The sequence below is a fragment of the Mustela nigripes genome, chromosome 10, assembly GCF_022355385.1.
Source record: "Mustela nigripes isolate SB6536 chromosome 10, MUSNIG.SB6536, whole genome shotgun sequence".
Lineage (NCBI taxonomy): Eukaryota > Metazoa > Chordata > Mammalia > Carnivora > Mustelidae > Mustela > Mustela nigripes.
In genome coordinates this window covers 43,000,544-43,020,935 of record NC_081566.1, presented here as the reverse complement: position 1 = coordinate 43,020,935, position 20,392 = coordinate 43,000,544, and the positions used below count along the sequence as shown (strand labels likewise).

Genomic DNA, 20,392 nt, shown 5'->3' with positions numbered 1-20,392 from the left:
TAAAGATTTTATTTATTTATTTATTTGTTTGTTTGTTTGTTTATTTATTTATTAGAGGCGAGCACGAGTGAGGTGAGGGGCGGGAGGCAAAGCAGGCTCCCCACCGAGCAGGGAACCCTGATCCCAGGACTCTAGGATCATGAACATGCCGAAGGCACACATCCAATCAACTGAGCCATGCAGGCACCCCTCTTTTTTCTTTTCCTTTTTTTTCTTTTTCTTTTTTTTTTCCATGAGAACATTTAAGAAATCAGTAAGGTTGGGGTCCCTGGGTGGCTCAGTGGGTTAAAGCCTCTGCCTTTAGCTCAGGTCATGATCCCAGGGTCCTGGGATTGAGCGCCACATCAGGCTCTCTGCTCCGAGGTGGAGCCTGCTTTCTCCTCTCTCTCTGCCTGCATCTCTGCCTGCTTGTGATCTCTGTATGTCAAATAAATAAATAAAATCTTAAAAAAAAAAAAAGAAGAAGAAGAAGAAAAAGAAAGAAAAGAAAATAGTTTAAAAAAAAAGAAATCAGTATGGTTTGGGGTTTTTTTTAAAGATTTTATTTATTTATTTGGGAGAGACAGAGTGAGAGAGAGCATGAGAGGGGAGGTCAGAGGGAGAAGCAGATTCCCCATGGAGCTGGGAGCCCGATGTGGAACTCGATCCCAGGACCCCGGGATCGGGACCTGAGCCAAAAGCAGTTGCTTAACCAACTGAGCCACCCAGGCGTCCAGAAATCAGTGTTTTATAATAGGCCTGGGCTCTCGAACTAATTCTTCAAAGAAGCAATATGTTAACAAGGTTTATTAAGAACTAACAGAGGATAATTGCTTGTTAATTATTATTTATATAATGTTTTAATACATAGTATATTGTACTATACCGTATACTTTTTTAAATAATAAGGGTCTCATTTGCAACTTCAATATTATTTCTAATAACTCTGCAAAATTGATGTTATTGCCCTTTTACAAGAGAGAAACTGAGTCTCAGCGGAGTTAAGTGTCTTGCCCAAGGTCACATATTCACACCCAGGCTTCTCTCAGCCCAGTGCCTTCCCACCGTGCCTGGAGCCAGATGAAACAGCTGGCCAAGGTGCCTTATATAGAGAAGACAAAGGCATCGCTGAAATGATCAGAAATGTGGTACCTGTTATGTCAATTTTGCCCATGAGACACCTTACATTACCGCACAGTGTTAATTGTCTACTGAAATAGATAATATCTTCCAGTGGACATTTAAAAGAGGCCTCCCAGGCTCCAGTCTGTCCTTGATGGTATCTTTGCTACATAATTACAGACAACAACACCAGCCCCAAGATTCACCAGCACCAGTGGACAGTCTCCTGAAATCCGTTCTCCTCCAGCTAAAATCCAGAAACTGACTAATGGACAGTATCGGGCCGCTGACCACATTATACTGCATTTTATTACATTATCTAGATACAAACATATTTTCATGTGTCTCCCAAGAAAATGACTGGCTTCAGGAAATTAAAAACAAGCAAACAAACAAATTGAAAGAAAAGAGAAATTGCCGACAAGTGAGAACAGTTTGGCCAGCCAGAAAAGGTTTTTCTTAACCATAATTTGAAAGACTTTATGGCAACGTTCATGTTTAGTTAAGTATGGTGACTAATACTGCCAAGCTATTGGTCACCTTTTTTTAAAAACTTAAAATAATTCCAAATAAGTTTAAATGTGATGTCACACTCAGTAACCTGCCCCCTCAAAAAAAATTTCCTTATTTTGGACATTATAGAAATTATTTTTCTCTTAACTCCCATCAAAGGGAGTTCAAAGGAAGCAAAGGAATGTTGAACGAGTAGATAGAGAACATTGCTCCAAACTGCGGTCGGCCAGGGACAACCACATGTTTTTCTGTCCTTGACTCTGCCACAGACTGTCACATGTGTGAGTTTCAAGTACATTACCCAAGTTGTTGACTACCTCACAAGTTATTCAGAAACGAAGTGTTTGTTTGGTTTTGAGGAGTTAGAAACCTGTGGGACGAAACAAAATAAGTCAGTCAGAGAAAGACAAATATCATGTAATTTCACTCATATGGGGAATTTAAGAAACAAAACAGATGAACATAGGGGAAGGGAAGGAAAAATAAAATAAGATAAAAACAGAGAGGAAGGCAAACCATAAAAGACTCTTAACTATGGAAACAGACTGAGGGCTTGGAGGGGTGTGGGTGGGGGGATGGGGTAACTGGGGGATGGGCATTACGGAGGGCACTTGTTGGAATGAGCCCTGGGTCTTTTTTTTTTTTTTTTTAAAGATTTTATTTATTTATTTGTCAGAGAGAGAGCAAGCGAGAGCGAGCATAGGCAGACAGAGTGGAAGGCAGAGTCAGAGGGAGAAGCAGGCTCCCTGCAGAGCAAGGAGCCGGATGTGGGACTCGATCCCAGGACACTGGGATCACGACCTGAGCCGAAGGCAGCTGCTTAACCAACTGAGCCACCCAGGCGTCCCGAGCCCTGGGTCTTGAATGTAAGTGATGAATCACCGAATTCTGCTTCTGAAACCAATACTACACTGTATGTTAATTAACTTGAATTTAAATTAAAATATATATATAAAATAAAAAAGAAAGAAATCTATAGAAAGAGAAACTAAAGCTTCGAAAGAATAAATGCCCTGTCAAATATGAAGTATTTACTAAGATCTGATTGCCAGGCCAAAATCTGAACCATCCTTCCATCTAGGTTCAGGCTGGGGTGGAGGAATGTCCCCGGGGCCTGAGGTGCTCTCGGGGGAGCCACTCCCAAGCTTGGAGCACAGCAGCTACTGATCCTTCCCCCTAGTAACTGTGGAGCTGAGGAGGACAGGACAAGGCATCATGTAGAATCTGGGTTATTTCCTTCCTGTATCAGGGTCAAAGATGGCAGTCAGAACCCCCTGGGATGCCCTAGGGCAGCACTGGAATTCTCCTGCTCTCCCCAGACACAATCACTAAGCTGCTTCTCCAGTCAAGACAGATTCTTATTCTTTGACCTCCATAAGTAAGAATCCCCATGTCCACTTTCAGAATGAGGAGACTTAGAAAACTCCTAATCTCGTGGGGCTTAATCGTTAAAATAATATTAAGTAGAGTGCCTGAGTGGCTTGGTCAGTTAAGCATCTGCCTTTGGCTCAGGTCATGATCCTAGGGTCCTGGGATGGAGTCCCACATCAGGCTCCCCACTCAGCAGGGAGTCTGCTTCTCCCTCTGCCCCTTCCCCAGCTCATGTGCTCTCTCTCTCTCTTTAAAAATAAATAAGATATTTAAAATAATAATAATAATAACATTTAAACACAAGTTTTAGAGGTAGACAGACATAGATTTGAATCTCACCTCTTTCAGCTGGTGGCCATAATTCGCCTCTTCTGATCCCCCAGTTGTCCCATTTATAGATTAGGACAACGATGCCTTCCTTGTGGGGCCATCGGGCACATGGAAGATTCAATAAACAGAAGCTTTTATTATTACTATATAATGTTGATTGACTTGGTGGTAGAGCAAAACAAAAAGAGAAATACTCAGAATACAGAGTTTGGGGTGATAGGAAGGAACTAGTGAATCCAGAAGCTAGCAGACCCAGATCCATCCTGGATATTACCCATCAGGGACATGAGTGCAGCTGAAGTTGGACAGAGCTGTGCAGGGAGCGGGGGCCGCTGTCTTCACAGATAGGTCTCCACTGGGTGAACAGACCCCGCCCCCAAGCCTGGCTTCATCCTCAGAGGCTCAGAAACTCGCTCCCATCCAGAAATCATCTCAGGGAGGCTGACTTGGACCCACACAGACTCCTTCAGGCCTGGGCTTAGGACCAAATGGGCACAAAAGACACATCAGCCTCCCCAGCACATTCGCTCTCTAGAGCAAGCTTCGTGGGAAGGTCGGCAGTCAGGAGGTACCCAGAGGGTTTAAAATCCTAACAAAAAATGTTAATTTTATAACTTGAAGATAGAAAGGTACCGGGTCTTGTTATTCAGCTCCATGAGTCTCCACGATAAGGATACCTGACAGCCAGCCAGATACTCCCTGAAGATTCTGGTGTCTACCAGACAGCCAGAAGAGGGGTGAACGGTATACTCCCCGAGTGTTCTCTCCCTGCCTCTGAGGTTGACCAATTTCTCTATAGATCAACGCATTCCTTCTTTAGCTCTGTGTGTACTTTCGTCAGTCTCCTGCCTGGGGACTTCTCATTAATGTTCATGTTAGAGTTCAACTCCAAGAGCTAGGGAGACAATGGTATTTCCAGGTCTCAGTGGAGGGGCAAGGGATTGTCGGTGGACAATAAGGATGGTCTAGAGGCGCAATGATCTCTGTCTTCCTCCCCTCTTGCAGAGCTAAAAGGACACAAAATTAGAGCAGAACCATCCGTGTTGGAAGAGAACACCTTCATTTTACAGACGCGACTTCCCAACATGGACAGCTGGGACCATACCCTCAGCTCTTTAAACCAAAATTTCCCCTCTAGCTTCTGCCCTTTTTCTGTCTTCTTTCCCTGGTCCTTATTTGGAGGAGGAAGGGAGGGGATCCTTCCAAGGAGGTAATGTGGCAACAAAACTGTAAAAACTAGAGTTCGGTGTTTTCCCTTGATGCTCCCAAGGGCAAAGTTAACCTGACTCAGGGCACAAGCCTGTGGAGTGAGCGGCAGTTGTTCTTGCCAGCCTCTCTCTAGAGGGTTCCCTAGGGGACCTTGCTGTGAAGCCTTCCGGCTGAATGCTTAGCTGGGTCACAGGCATCTCATCAAGCTGCTTCCTGTGCCCAAAGCAGTCACCAAAAAGTTATGATTATTTATTTCTTTTTAAGATTTCTTTATTTGAGAGCAAGAGAGTGCACGCACGAGCAGGGTGAAGGGCAGAGCTAGAGGGGAAGAATCCTCAAGCAGACTCCCCGCTGAGCACGGAGCCCTCCCTATGTGGGGCTCAATCCCCGGGCCCTCCCCCCAGATCAGGGCCTGAGCTGAAATCAAGAGCTAGCCGCTTACCTAACTGAGCCACCCAAGTGCCCCCACAGTTATGATTATTTAAAAGAGCATGGACTTTGGGGCTCAGGGACAGCCAGAGCCCCAGGACCTCCCCCTTCCTGGGTCCGTGCCTCCTCTCCCTCTGTGCTGCTGGGCTGCTTGCTGTGTCACTTCTGTCTGCATTTCACGTCACAAAGCATTTTCCTCCCTGTCCTGGCACAGTGATAGAGGCTCTGGAGACCATATAAACTCTTCGCTCTTTTTTTTTTTTTTTTTTAAGATTTTTGTTTGTCATAGAGAGAGAGAGAGCACAAGCAGGGGGAGCAGCAGCCCTGCCACAAACAAGGAGCCCAGGGAAGCACGATGTGGCACTCGATCTCAGGACCCTGGGATCCCCACCTGAGCCAAAGGCAGAGGCTTAACCGACTGAGCCACCCCGGCGCCCCTATCCTTTGCTCTCCTATTTGAAGTCAAGCTCCTGAGCCCTGCAGTGACTGCCCAGTGCTGGGTCACCACTTACGTAAGTACTTACCGACTCATACCGTAGGTAACACTAGCAGGCTTCTGCAATTAGTGATGGAACACATCCTCTGTGTAGGGCTCTGGCCAAAACATGGCCTTCCAGAAACTAACACTGAAAAAAACGGACAATCCAGACTGTGAGACTGTCTACAAGACAATGGCCTGGACTCATTAGAAAGAAAGTCAATGTTATGAAAAGGAAAAGAAGATTACAGACTGATGTTGTCTGACAGATGGTGGAAATGGTCACATCTGGGTTGTTCACCAGCGGCGCCCATGTGGCCCCTGAGCACCTTGGAATGTGGCCAGGATGACTGATGAGCTGATTTTTAAATGTATTCAATTTTAATTAATTTAAATATAAATAACCACACGTGGCTACTGGGTTCTGTACTGGACACAGTGTAGTTCTGCATTAAAATAAGATGAAAGAGGGATGCCTGGGTGGTTCAGTGGTTAAACGTCTGCCTTCAGCTTGGGTCGTGATCCCAGGGTCCTGAGATCAACATCAGGCTCCTTGCTCAGTGGGGAGCCTGCTTCTCCGTCTTCTGCTCCCCCTGCTTGTGCTCTCTCTCTCTCTGACAAATAAATAAAAACAATCTTTAAAAAAAAAATGAAAGAAATAAAAGAACTAAACACAATGCATGAATTTAGTATTCTAGATTAGAGGCAAGAAAAAATATTTCAATGCTATAGAAATATGTAAAGGTTCAGATACTCCTCAACTGAGGTTACTTTTCTTAGGTGTTATCATGGTATTGGGGTTTTGTAAGCAAATTTCATTATTAGGAGCTGTGTGCTGAACTATTTAGGGATGAAGTATGTATGACTTATTTTCAAATGATTCCCTACACACAAAGAGACAAAGCAGATGGGGCACAATGTTAGTCATTGAAATCCAGCTCAAAGACATACTGATATGCATTCAACTCCTCTTTCAAATTTCCTGTGGGTTTGAACATTTTCAGAATAAAAAGTGAGAAATCAAATGTAAAATGGAAGGAGGCAGACAGCCCTAGGAAGTGTGATAGTAACAAAACAAGGCTTACCATTTGCCCCAGCCTGCAAACAACTGTGTTCCAAACATGCATATGCAAATCAGTTGCTTGGCACTCTGCTTGGGCTTTCCCTCCCTCTTATTTATAACTGCCTCTCTCGGAAACTGCAACTTACTATGGAAGAAATATACCTGGCCCCCAACAAAGGGAGGAGAGAAACTGTGATGGGGGGGGTGATGGAGGGGACACCAGGAACTTGCTAATCTTCCCTCTTAAATCTTTGGTCCTCACCTTTCTGATTTGGGAAACTTCGGGAAGTTCTTCTCACAGACAACAGGGCCCCAAACCAAAATTTTGTATTTGAAGTCTTTGTTTACTTTGCAACATGCTGGTTGCTTTTAAGTTAGATTATTATAAATTGGTCCCATAAGTGACTACAAGGCAAGCGGACTGTAAAAGCTACAGGTGTTGAGGGCTGCAGTGATAAAGGAAATGTTTATGGTGAGTGGATGCGAAAGTCAGGCCTTAACAGCATTTCTCAAAGTGGAATCTGGTCTAAGAATCACGTTGGTAGCAAATAAAAAAATTTTCCCTGGATCACAGTGTCCATATTTAACAAGTGCCCCGGGTGATTCTTGTGCACACAGAAGTTTGAGAACTTGAAGTGAGGTAAGAGAGGTTTGTGAAGAGAAGCCTGCAGGGTATTCTGATAGGTAAGGGGCCCTGGGCAAAGGTGCAAAGTCAGAAATGAAATAGGGCTTTTAAAGAGTATAAGGGACCTGACCTTGTTGAAGGGGGAAACTCCCATTTGAGATCAGGTGAGAGAAAATTGGTCAGGGAGGGTGGCAGGGTAGAGGGTGTTGGATACCAGCTCAGGAAGGTTGCTAAATCTTTGCATACTTGCTAGACAGTGGAAGGAACAATGATGTTTTAGGGAACTCATCCTGGCCAGTACGTAGGATGAACTGAAGACAAAGAAACTTGAATCAGGCAAACCAATGAACAAGTTATTGAAGATGATCGAGGTATGAGATCATGAAAGCCTAAACCAGGAAAGGGACCCTAACATGAAGCAAAAAGGGTGGGTGGAGAAATGTTTTGAAAGAAGAATCAGGGGGCTCCTGGGTGGCTCAGTGGGTTAAGCCTCTGCCTTCAGCTCAGGTCATGATCTCAGGGTCCTGGGATCAAGTCCCGCATCTGGCTCTCTGCTCGGCGGGGAGCCTGCTTCCCCCTCTCTCTGCCTGCCTCTCTGCCTACTTTTGATCTCTGTCTGTCAAATAAATAAACAAAATCTTAAAAAAAAAAAAAGAAGAATCAGATGATGTGGTGACAAGCTTTTTTAAAAGGAGGGGGCTATAAAGTGATGTGTGTAAAAGGAAGTGTTCATAACGCTCGAGGCCTGCAATAGCAATAATAATAATAATAATAATAAAACTAATAACATGATTAAAAAATGGCATTTCTCCAAAGAAGACATGCAGATGGCCAACAGGTAGATAACAGAATGTTCAATGTCACTCATCATTAGGGAAATACCAATCAAAACCTCAATGGGATATTATTTCACACCTGTCAAGATCGCTATTACCCAGGATGCCTGGGTGGCTCAGTTGGTTAAGCAGCTGCCTTTGGCTCAGGTCATGATCCCAGCATCCTGGGATGGAGTCCCACATCGGGCTCCTTGCTCAGCAGGGAGCCTACTTCTCCCTCTGCCTCTGCCTGCCATTCTGTCTGCCTGTGCTCGCTCTCTCTCTCTGTGATAAATAAATAAAATCTCTAAAAAAAAAAATCACTATTACCCAAGGAAAAAAAAAAGACAACTGTAGGCAAGAATGTGGAGAAACTGGAACCCTTGCACACTACTGGTGGGAAAGCAAAATGGTGCAGCCATTCTGGAAAAACGGTATGGCAGTTCCTCAAAAAGTTAATCATAGAACTACCATATGACCCAGCAATCCCACTTCTGGGTAATTATGCAAGAGAACTGAAATCAGAATCTTGAAGAGATATTAGCACTATCATGTTCATTAACCTCTATTCACAAATAACCAAGCCATGGAAGCAACCTAAATGTCCATTGATAGACAAATAGATGAAGGAAAGGTGTGTATGCTTATAGTGGAATATCATTTAGCCTTCCATAAAAGTGGACATTCTGCAGTAGGCAACCACGTGAATGAACCTTGAGGACATTATGCTAAGTGAAATGACCAAATCACAGAAAGACAACTACTCCATTTATATGATATCTAAAATAGACAAATTTAGGGGTGTCTGGGCATCCAGTTCTCGATTTGGTTGAGGTCACGATCTCAGGTGGTGGGATGGAGTCCCCAGTCAGTCTCAGTCCCCGGAGAGCTCAACAGGGAGTCTGCTTGAGATTCTCTTTCTCCCTCTGCCCAACCACCCGGCACTGTGTGCGAGCACACACATGAATGCCCTCTCTCTCTCTAGATAAATACATCTTTAAAAAAATAAAAATAAAAATATGGGGGCTCCTGGGTGGCTCAGTGGGTTAAATCCTCTGCCTTCGGCTCAAGTCATGATCCCAGGGTCCTGGGATCAAGTCCCGCGTAGGGCTCTCTGCTCAGCCAGGAGCCTGCTTCCCCCTCTCTCTCTGCCTGCCTCTCTGCCTACTTGTGGTCTCTGTCTGTCAAATAAAATCTTGAAAATAAAATAAAGTAAATAAAAATATGGGGCACCTGAGGAACTCAGTTGGTTAAACGTCTGCCTTTGGCTCAGGTTATCATCTCAGAGTCCTGGAATCAAGTGCTGCTTCAGGCTCCCTGCTCAGCAAGGAGTCGTCTTCTGCCTCCCAATCTCCCTCTGCGCTCTCTCTCTGAAATAAATAAATAAAAGATTTTTTAAAAAATAATAAAATAAATAAAAATAAAACAGACAAATTTATAGAAATAAAGGGTGGAATAGTGGTTGCCCAAAAAATAAGGGAGGGAGGAGTTGGGAGTTACTAAGCAATGGGCCTAAGTTTCAGTTAAGCAAGATGAGTAAGTTCTCGAGATCTGCTGTAAGACGCAGTACCTCTATGGCACACTTACACATTTGTACTTTTTGAATGGCGTCACACATTTAAAATTTTGTTAAGAGAATAGGTCTTATGTTAAGCATTCCTGCCACAGTAAAATAAAAATTTTTAAGTGCTCGAAGTTCAAAGCCTGAGTGGAAAGAAAAAACAATGAGATCAGTGACAAAAATGGGGAACCTGGAAAAGGAGCTCTTTTCATGAAGCTGTAGTAAGAGGGAAGCTATGAAAGGACATCCAAGTAGAGGTACCTTCATGGCAGTTGAACATAACCGATTGGAGATAAAAAATATAAATAAAATCAAGACTAAGAGATATATGAAGCCAGGGCACCTGGGTGGCTCTGTGGGTTAAGCCTCTGCCTTTGGCTGAGGTCATGATCTCGGGGTCCTGGGATTGAGCTCTGCGTCTCGCTCTCTCATCAGCGGGGACCCTGCTTCCTCCCTCTCTCTCTGCCTGCCTCTCTGCCTACTTGTGATCTCTGTCTCTCTGTCAAATATATAAATAAATAAAATCTTTTAAAAAGAGAGAGATGAAGCCAAGGACAACTCATTAAAGAATTTATCTATTTTTTTAATTTTTTAAAAATTTTATTATTTATTTGCCAAACAGAGATCACAAGTAGGCAGAGAGGCAGGCAGAGAGAGGAGGAAGCAGGCTCCCTGCTGAGCAGAGAGCCCTATTCAAGGATCGATCCCACGACCCTGGGATCATGACCTGAGCTGAAAGCACAGGCTTTAACCCACTGAGCCACCCAGGTGCCCCTTCATTAAAGAGTTTAAAAAATGAGGGGCACCTGCGTGGCATAGGCGGTTAGTTGAGTGTCTGACTCTTGATTTCAGCTCAGATTCTGATGTTAGGGTCATGAGATTGAGCCCCACCTCAGGCTCCACTATGAAGTCTGTTTGAGAGTCTCTCTACCTCTCTCCCTGTGCCTCCTGCTAGTGTGCACACTCTCCTTTCTCCCTCTCAAATAAGTAAATAAATCTTTAAGAAAAAAAAAAAAGAGAAAGAGTTTAAAGAATGATTAACTCAGGGATTAAGAGCCAAGCCTTAGAAAATAGCCCCTTTTGGGGGCTGTGGGATGCAAAAGAAACCATAAAAGAAAAAGGTGATTATCATCAGAAAGATAGGAAGATGAACAAGAAGGCCATGTGAGAAATAAATGTCACAGAGTAGTTAATGTCAAAGCCAATGGGAACTGAGAAGAGACTGCTGGAAAGGGGTCTCAGACATCTGGAAAGATGGGTAGCCAGCTTGACCTCCCATACCTGGGTTACAAACATTTTGGACTAAATACCTTGAGAACCATGCCAATGTTCTTTCCTTCCAGAGTATAAGTTATAGCCTCTCTGTCAAGAGACCTGGGCAGAGCTGTGTTTCCCATAGCCTTGTTGTTTTTTCTCTTCTCCTCTGGGCCAACAGCCCAGAGAACAGAGCTATTTTGCTTGCCATGAAACTCATGTCCCCTTAACTCTTTAACTAACGATGGGACAGGTCAGAAAAATTATGGGCTGAAAAATTTAAGTCATTGCAAAACTGTAGGTTAATCATTATTTATGAGCAACAGCAACAACAGATGGAGGAGGTCTCCCAGTGTGCTCTAATCGACTTCCATCCAGCTCAAGTGATACGCTAGGAATGGTGGAAGTGAGAATGAGGAACTGTCTTTTGTTTTCTACCTTTACTGCTGTGGCCACTTATCAAATGATAATAACTGACATTTAATGGCATGAGATTTCCTAAGGGTCAGTCTCTTGATCAGATGTTCCCGAACCTGACTGATACTGGGTCATATGGCAAATAAAAGAGCTAACCTTCATATTCATAGGATCCTGGACATGTCTATCTTAAAGTAATTAAAGTAAATATAAGTAAAAAATATAAATAAATATATAAATATACAAATAATATAAATATATAAATAAATTTAAAGATATATAAATAAATATATTAAAGTAATAGCAAATGGACTTTGCTAGGAACATGAAGGATGAGGCTTGAGTTTCTATTAGTAGAATAATTTATGGAACCTATGGAATAATTTTTAATCTTAGTTCCATAAAACCTTTACTTAAAAAAAATATATTTTATTTATTTTTTTGAAAGAGAGAGAGAGCATGAGAGGGGAGAAGGTCAGAGGGCAGAGCAGGGAGCCCAACAAGGGTCTCGATCCCACGACTCTGGGATGACCAACCGGCTGAGCCACCCAGATGCCTCAGTTCCATAAAACCTTTAGATCATGCATAAGAAATCAATTTGGAGAAGGATTCAGGCAGGTGAAATCATGTGGGACAAAGAGCCTCCAAATGATCCTTCTATAACAGAATGACTTTAAAATAAGATTTCGAACCGTCGAAGGAGTTTGAAAGCCTTGAAATTAGGTGTAGATTTTTGGGGGGAGTTCATGAACTACATTTCCCAGGTGGCCTCGCGGCGAGTTTCTGCACTCTTCTAGGTCTCTTCGCCGCGTGGTAACCTGGGAAACGTAGTGCTCCAAGCTGCCCCGCTCCTGACGCGTGCGGATAACTGGGACCGCGCAGCCTGAGGCGGTCCAGGGTCTCGGGAATCCAAGCGTGAGCCGCTCTTTCCCCCGAATTTGGTTTGTGCCGGGCGGGGAAGACCCCATCACCTGACCCCGACTGTGAAATGACCTGGCCCCGGGTTCAGTCGCCCCGGGCACCGCTCCGGGGAAGTCCCGGTGGGCGAGGCACGGCCGCGTCGGGTCCGGTTTCCCGGCAGCCGGGCGGGGTGGGGGAGAAGGTGCAAACAGCCCCGGGGCTCGGAGCTCGGGCCCTGGGCCCCACCCAGGCTGAGGCCGCGCGGGGAGGAAGCGCGTAAAGGCTGAGTGCGAAGTTTCCCTTTCTTTTTTCTCGTCAGAGCAGCCCCAACCGGCGGTGGGCTGCAATGCCGAACTTCAGTTTGTAGGGGGTCCGGCGCCGAAGGGGTTAAAACAGACGACTCCCTCCACACACACCTCCCCACCCACTCACCCACCCCGCCGCCTCCTGCACCCGTCCGGCCCGCCAGCCATGGGCGGCAGAGATCACCTGTTCAAAGTGCTGGTGGTGGGGGACGCCGCGGTGGGCAAGACGTCGCTCGTGCAGCGGTACTCGCAGGACAGCTTCAGCAAACACTACAAGTCCACCGTGGGAGGTGAGACGTCGCCGCGGGGGCGGGGTGGACCCGCGCGGGTGAGGAGCCCTCCGGGGGCTCGGTGGCCTTGGGTCCTTACTCGGCTCAGGAAGTCGGTGTCCGGGAGCCTGGAGGGAGTAGTACCTGCCGGGGTTCGATTTGCACGTTTCCCCTTGGTTTCCCCCGATGAGGTTCACGCAGTCGGAGCTGACCGCCTGGAGAGGGACTGGGCGAAGGTGTGAAGAGGAGGAATGGGGTAGGGAGGTTGAGGAAATACGCAATGGTTCGTTTCTCGGGGAGGCACCGTGAACTCGGGTCTCCCGTAGCCTCCCGAGCGGTCACCCGCAAATCCCTGCGATTAGCCCAGGCCGCTGGGACCCCCTCGGGGAGGCCTCGTTGGGTGCCAGCTGGGGCCCTTGACCCGCATCTCACAGGTAGCTGATGAAGGAACAGGAAGGTGTCGTCTGGCCTTAAGGAGCCTCCCTTTGTTTGGGGGATGCCTGCGTGGAAGAGCCCCTGAGCCGCACTATCTCTGATGCTCACCAAGGCTGAGGAGCTCTGTGTATTTTTGTCCATGGATTGCTTAAAATAAAGACAGCTAGAAATTATTTAAGGTATCCGACCTGTCTTCCCACCCTCCTTTCTCTCAAGCTGCGGGGTTGGGGGGGTGTGGGGTTGCAAGCGGTGGGAAGGAAGGAAACACCAAGTTCATTCATTTCTTTTTAGGGACGGCCTTGGGCTCAACTTTCTGTCTTTCCCAGAAGTAGAACGGCCTTTTTGTTAAGGTCTTTAGTTGGGAAGAGTTGGCAAAAGGGGAGAGTTAACAAACATTAAGAGAACCTTTTTTAAGGAAAGAAACCTACACTAATGTAAATTTTGAAGATGGTTCCTTAGGGAATTAAATCAATTGAATTAAATTTAAAAATTAACAAGCATGAACATTGCAATGAAAACATCCAGCAACATTTAGGATTTCCCTACCATTCTGCCCCAAACTCCTCTAAGTAATAGGAGGGCTCTTATTTCATGGGTTTGGTTAAAAGTGTTTCACTAATTAGTTTTTAGCAATGACTTTAGTTTTCCTTTAGTAAAGAATAATGGCTCTGGCTAATTTTTTTTTTTCAAGTGTTTGTTTATTCTCAATTTCCCCTAGCTTTCATTTCTGTCACAGATATGGAAAAAATGTGTTTCCCATTCTGGGAAGTTCCTCTGTTTCTCTCCTCAAAAGATTGTCCCTGTGGCATACTCTTTCCGGCTTAGCTTCTGGATTCTCAGCATCGGAGCACAGCTCCCAGGCACCTTCCATAGGGGTCTTCTTCCTTAGAATCCTCTGGGACCTGTTCCCTTGATCCTATTCCCACCCAGAGTCATCCCTACAGCCTTGTGGAGGGTGTCGAATTCCCCCAGTGTTTTTCTCCTAATACAGTTGGATTAGAAACCAACAGTGAAATTGAATGTGGAAGATACAAAAGCTGCCACACTTACCTCATTTCCCCCTTTTGCCCTAACATCCCTTCCCCCAGAAAACCCCCCTAGACCTTCCAGAAACTGTTTCACTTGAGATCAGGAGTTGGTTTCATAATTGCTTCCATACCTCCTAACCCTAGCCTTAGGGACAAGTAGTATCAAATATATTAGTCTGTTGAGAGAGTAAAAGCTGAGGACCCCTTCAGAGAGTGGTAATGAGTTATCTGTGCTAGCTGTTCCAGTCAGAAGACCATGCAAATCTTGATCTTGGGGTCGTAAGTTCAAATCCCACGCGCTGGAGGTGGAGTTCACTTTAAAAATAACAGTGTTTTAAAAAGAGAGAATTGTCTGTTCCTCTCTTAAAAGCCTTTCTGTGGGCTCATCTCAACCCATTGAGAGCCTAAAAATAAATAGATACGTGAGATCAGAGTTGTATGTCTCTAGGGTTGTAACCGCATATTTGATCTGAGTTTATTCACGGATTTTTTTAAAGGTAAATTTTATTCAATTGTACATGTATTTTCAGTGGATTTTGCTCTGAAGGTTCTCCAGTGGTCTGACTCTGAGATGGTGCGGCTCCAGCTGTGGGATATTGCAGGTACGCTGGGGAGATGGGATAGGAACCAGGGAAGACATTTTGGTTTAATCAGCAAGCTCTCAGAAAAAGGGGGGTAGCAAAACCAGAAGGTTTTTTGTTTTGTTTTGTTTTTAAGATTTTATTTATTTGTTTGAGAGAGAGAGAGAGAGTGCAGGAGTGGGAAGAGAGGTGAAGGGGCAGAGAGAAGCAGACCCCCACTGGGCAGGGAGCCTGATGGGGGGTCCTGGGATCATGACCTGAGCCGAAGGCGGATGCTTAATGGACTGAGCCACCCAGGTGTCCCACAACCAGCAGATGTTTTTCCGGAGCCAGAATAGTTGAGTTGTGGTGGATGGAGAGTGTTTGTAGATATTTTTTGTAGATGTTTTGCCATGAATAAATGTCAAGCCGTCTCTCTGTGGGTGGAATGGCTGGCAAGGCAGTAGATTGTCCAGACCATAGGTGGGTGCTTTTTCCAGCGTTTCAGCTGACCTTGGGGAGAAAGAGGATCCCCAGAAAATAGAAACAATAATAACAATAGGTGACTTTTTTACTATGTGCCAAGCACTTTCCTGAGCATTTGAGATTCAGTGACTCGTTAATCCTCATCACAACCTTGAGAGGAAAGCTACTGCCTCTATGCCCGCTCTACAGATGAGAAGTCTGAAGCACTGGAAGCTTCCCTTGCCCAAAGTCATACAGATAGTAAATGACAGAGCAGGGACTTGGACTTGGGCGGTCTGGACTCAGCCATAGCGCACACTGCCCTCCCCAACAAGGAAGGTAGAAAGGGCAGGGTGTTGGAGGGCGTTCTGAGACTGGTTCTCAGTATTACCTGCTCAAGGGCTCCCTCCTTTCTTCCCAGGGCAGGAGCGTTTCACCTCCATGACTCGACTGTACTATCGGGATGCGTCAGCCTGCGTTATTATGTTTGACGTTACCAACGCCACGACCTTCAGCAATAGCCAGAGATGGAAACAGGACTTGGACAGCAAGCTCACCCTGCCTAACGGAGAGCCCGTGCCCTGCCTGCTCTTGGCCAACAAAGTATGTGGTCAATCTAGGAAAATGGGCCCTGGCCTCTCTCTGTGGTCGGAGAGTAAGCATGTCTAAAAGGCTCTCCGATTCCGGGCATCCATTTCCCCCTCTCAAGTTGGCAAAATCATCTCTACCTTCTTTCAAGGGATGCTGGGACTTTCTTTGGGGAGAACGTTGGCCAGATTTTAGATGCCTGTGTTCTCAGCCACTGGCAGAAAGGTTTTGCATCCAGAAGCATCTGAGCAGTGTTCCTCTTTGCCGGAAGTTTATGGTGTTGCTTTTTATGTTCTCTTTTTGCCAGTGTGACCTGTCCCCTTGGGCAGTGAGCAGAGACCAGGTTGACCGGTTCAGTAAAGAGAATGGTTTCACGGGCTGGACAGAAACATCAGTCAAGGAGAACAAAAATATTAATGAGGCCATGAGGTGAGTAGCTCGAGTTGTTCGGGGGTTAGGCACACAGATTTACCTGCCTTCTGCTGCCAGGCCCCGGGACCTTCTTTCCTTTTCCTGAGCAAACCAGAGCAGACTGAGCCACGGGAATGTCAGCTTCTGAAGGTCAAGGATGCTCTCCTTTCCCAACGGGGGACAGAGGGGCATTTAAACCTCATGGCTTGACTGCATGCCATCTGGTGATAAGACAGACAAGGTCTGTCATTTCTCCCATTGTTTTATCCATTTAATCCATCTTCTGTCTGTTTTCCTTGTTTTTTAGAGTCCTCATTGAGAAGATGATGAGCAATTCCAGAGAAGATCTGTCTTTATCCACCCAAGGGGACTATATCAATCTACAGACCAAGTCCACCTCCAGCTGGGCCTGCTGCTCATAGCATCCGGCTTGTTTTTCTTCCTACGTTTAGGGGGTCATCTCTTCCCTTCTGATGCCCACCCAGCAAACTTGTTGAGCACATTTGAACTGTCTCCTTCAAGCTGTCCAGAAGGAGGACCATCATCACTAAGGAAAGACCTGGGACTCGTGTGTGTTTCTGCATCTGTCCGCAAGCTCCCGCTTGCTGCTGGCTCCCGGGGCTCAGTCCCTTCCATATAAAGAAGATCACCTCATCCCCCAATTTGTGATCTAGGGTTTTGTGGGGAGCACTAGGGATCAGCACCTGTGGTTTAAGGATCCTAATTTCCACTTGTTTTTACATTTCTTTTTCCATTTGTTGTATGTGTGTATCTCAGTCTTATATGACTTCAGATTTCGAGGAAAATGAGAACAAAGGGCATTTTCCAAATTCAGTGTAGGTTATTTCTTTCAGATCCTTTCTGTCTTGGACTTTGAATTTAAACCTCTTGATTCTGAGACAGGCAAGGAGTGGGGCTGGATATCCATGGGTCATGGGTCACAGGAGGTAACCCAAAAGTCACACCATTGTTGAAACGTCTGAAGTCATAATTGGCTTTCTCTTGTCTTGGCTTCAAGAATAGTCAAGCTTTTAAACTATCTGTGGTGTGTGATGAGAGCCTTTCTTTCCCCAAAGAAACAATTGTCCCATTAGGGTTTTCTAGTATCTCCCTACCAGTGGGGTGGGAGCAGGGTTCACAAGGTTTCAGGGTTGATGTCTTGATGCCTAAGGCTGCAGGTGACATCGCTGGGCAGTGGTGCCCTGAAATAGATCTGTTCTTTACAGCCCGGGGAGTCTGAATGGAAGAGGGAGAGGTTAACAGGACAAAATCCTGCGGGGCCACTTCCTTCTTAGCACGTTGGTGCCTACCACTTACCAGCCATAGGAAACGCATTTTATGTGCAGACCTTTGTCTGAGTGGGGAGAGTAGACAGACAGAAAATCATTAAGCAATTTAAGTGCTAAATCGGGTAGGGTTTTTAGTATCAAATCACTTCTAGACAGCTTCATTTGTTGAATTCTCACAGGATGGTGATTTATAACCCACCCAAAGTTACGAATATTCTTTGTGAACTCAGAGTCCTAGAGTTCTTTGAAAGACACTTATTTTAAATACATTGTCCTAAATAAGTGATTCCCCAATCAGACTTACCAGAACCACCTGGGAAGTTTGTTCAAATTTTTAAAAAATCAAATGAGTACATTTTAAGATTTCTGGGTCCAAAACTCAAGCCTACTGAATCAAAATTTCCAGGCGCATAGTGTGGGAACATAACTGTGATTGTTTTTCAAACCTGCCCGTGTCATTTGACCAGCCTGGTTTGGAAGACACTGCTGGAGAATTTAGGAAAGATGCAGAGACCCAGGCATTCCCTGTGTAAATGATCCTGGGTTTCCCTCTGCTCTCTTTGCTCTCCCGGTGGTTCTGATACACCCCAGACTTTGGAAACTACTCTCCTAAGCGAATGATCAGAAGCCAAATATGAGAAGGAAAACAGGAGTCAGGCCTTCAGTGGTTGGTTGGTTGGTCTGTTTTTAATACCAGTTACTTTTTTTTTTTTAAGGTTTTATTTATTATTTGACAGAGGGAGACACAGTGAGAGAGGGAACACAAGCAGGGGGAGTGGGAAAGGGAGAGGGAGAAACAGGATTCCCACTGAGCAGGGAGCCTGATACAGGGCTCGATTCCAGTACCCTGGGATCATTACCCGAGCTGAAGGCAGACACTCAATGACTGAACCACCCAGGCACCCCCAGTTACTAACTTTTGCACAGTGTTTTAAGACCTTTTGTATTACCCTTTTCAAATAGGTTTTTATTACAATGATTCTGAAGATAAGAGTGGAATAGCAATTTCCTTTACATGAAAAGAAAATTGATTTTTATTTACTGGTTTAAACCTCTGCAGACTCACAAATAAAGGTGAAATAAGTCTTGTATTTATGGTGGTTACTGGCTTTCAATGTGAGTTTATTAAAACTTAAGAGTATTAGGGAAATGGAGACTTTATTATTTATTTATTATCTAATTTTATTTAAAGATTTTATTTGACAGAAAAAGCATAAGTAGGCAGAGCAGGAGGCAGAGGGAGAGAGAGAAGAGGGCTCCCTGCTAAGCAAGGAGCCTGATGCAGATATCGATCCTAGGACTCTGGGATCATAACCCGAGCCAAAGGCAGACGCTTAACCAGCTGAGCCACCCAGGTACCCCTATTTTTTAAATACCTTCTTTAAAAATGAAGGTAAATGTTATTCTATCTATTAATTTACTGGTATCAATTGCCTACTACTAATTCAGTACACGACATTCCAAATACCACTTGGAAATATGACCATTGTGGGAAATGGAATATGTTTTCTTTTTCTGTGTGCTGACTCAGGATTTACCTGCTTTTTCAAGCATTGCTGGCCGTTCTGGATTTTCTCTCATAAGTAGTGACCATTATAGGGCTGAAACTAATTAAGGAAGAAATTGAAATATAACTAATTCCTCTCTATGTCTCTCTCCATTAAAAAAAAAAAAAGGAAAGCAATTAAATATTTTTAAAAAGAGGGAAATATTTATGTAATTAGAAATATAATTGGGGGCACCTGGTTGGCTCAGTGGGTTAAAGCCTCTGCTTTCGGCTCAGGTCATGATCCCAGAGTCCTGGAATCAAGCCCCACGTCGGGCTCTCTGCTCTGCAGGGAGCCTGCTTCCTCCTCTCTCTCTCTCTCTGCTTGCTTCTCTGCCTACTTGTGATCTCTGTCTGTCAAATAAATAAGTAAAATCTTAAAAAAAAAAAAGAAAGAAATACAATTATACAAAAAATAACTATATCCTGTTATTCGGATGCTACGTCTTGGTATAATTGTTTGGGACATGAATATTGTTGTGGCCCTTCCCTAGAGAAGGTTCCATATTTCAGACAGTATACCCCTCCAGCCACTCAGCTGGTCTTTGGACAAAAAGAAAACAAGCATTTCCTGCAAAGTGTTTTTAAGAGACCCAAGGAAAGGTTGAGTACAGAGCTATGGGATTGTGACTGCCCTGGCTTTGGACTTAAAAAAAAAAAAAAAAAATCAAGATTTATTTATTTATTTGAGAGAGGAAGCTAAGAGGGGGTAGGAAGTATCCTCAAGCAGACCCCACCGGGTGTAGAGCCTGATGTGGGGCTTGATCCCAGGACCCCGAGATGATGAAGCGAGCTGAAATAAAGAGTCAGATGTTCAACCCACTGAGCCACCCAAGCAACCCTGCCCTGGCTTTGGACTTTGAACAGAATAGCTGAATGACCAAACAAGCAGAGAAAAAGAGACTACAGGTCAAGGAAGGCCCCTCTGCGCTAAGTGATAATATTTGCTCTTTTGTTACTTAGTACGAATGAGCCAGAATTACTCCCCAGATGATTTCCCAAATTCATTTGCCTTAGCTATTACTAAGATATGTTTGGGTTCCTCATTTTGTTTTGTCATCTCCAGGGGTGCCTGAGTGGCTTGGTTAAGTGGCTGCCTTCGGCTCAGGTCATGATCCCAGAGTCCTAGGATCAAACCCCACATTGGGCTCCCTGCTATGGAGAGAGTCTGCGTCTCCCCCACACTGGTGCTCTCCCTCTGCTAGTGCTTTCTCTCTCTCAAATAACTAAAATCTTAAAAAAAAAAAAAAAATCTCTGTCCTATAATCTCCAGATTTAACTCGTCTTTAAGTGGTCTGTCATCTGTCCTCAGGGCACTGTCCCATCTAACATGAGGCTTTTCCTGTCTGCTGTGCCTTTTGTAAGCAGAGTCTGCTTTTGACACGATCTCAGGCTGTGGTTAGAAGGTGTAAATGTCTCCATGGTATTCT

The 20,392-nt window shown here is 44.9% G+C and overlaps 1 protein-coding gene and 1 long non-coding RNA gene across 4 annotated transcripts; one reads left to right on the top strand and one right to left on the bottom strand.

The window, feature by feature from the left end:
• Nucleotides 1–1,392: 1,392 nt before the first annotated feature.
• LOC132025670 (uncharacterized) lies at nt 1,393–12,645 on the bottom strand. Its single transcript, XR_009406664.1, has 5 exons — nt 12,556–12,645; nt 9,168–9,304; nt 5,478–5,579; nt 3,325–3,403; nt 1,393–1,984 (listed from the first exon to the last, which is right to left on the bottom strand). It is a non-coding gene; the product is annotated as an uncharacterized LOC132025670 (long non-coding RNA).
• RAB29 (RAB29, member RAS oncogene family) lies at nt 12,000–18,507 on the top strand. 3 transcript variants are annotated; one of them, XM_059413261.1, is made up of 6 exons: nt 12,000–12,107; nt 12,391–12,661; nt 14,634–14,705; nt 15,550–15,731; nt 16,024–16,145; nt 16,435–18,507. In XM_059413261.1, the coding sequence occupies exons 2-6, from the start codon at nt 12,538–12,540 to the stop codon at nt 16,547–16,549; spliced, it is 615 nt and encodes a 204-aa protein (XP_059269244.1). In that variant the 5' UTR covers nt 12,000–12,107; nt 12,391–12,537; the 3' UTR covers nt 16,550–18,507. The 3 variants fall into 3 exon arrangements, with proteins under 3 accessions (XP_059269244.1, XP_059269246.1, XP_059269247.1); XM_059413263.1 differs by having other exon boundaries at nt 12,001–12,107; nt 12,386–12,661; XM_059413264.1 differs by having other exon boundaries at nt 12,013–12,081.
• The last annotated feature ends 1,885 nt before the right edge of the window (nt 18,508–20,392 follow it).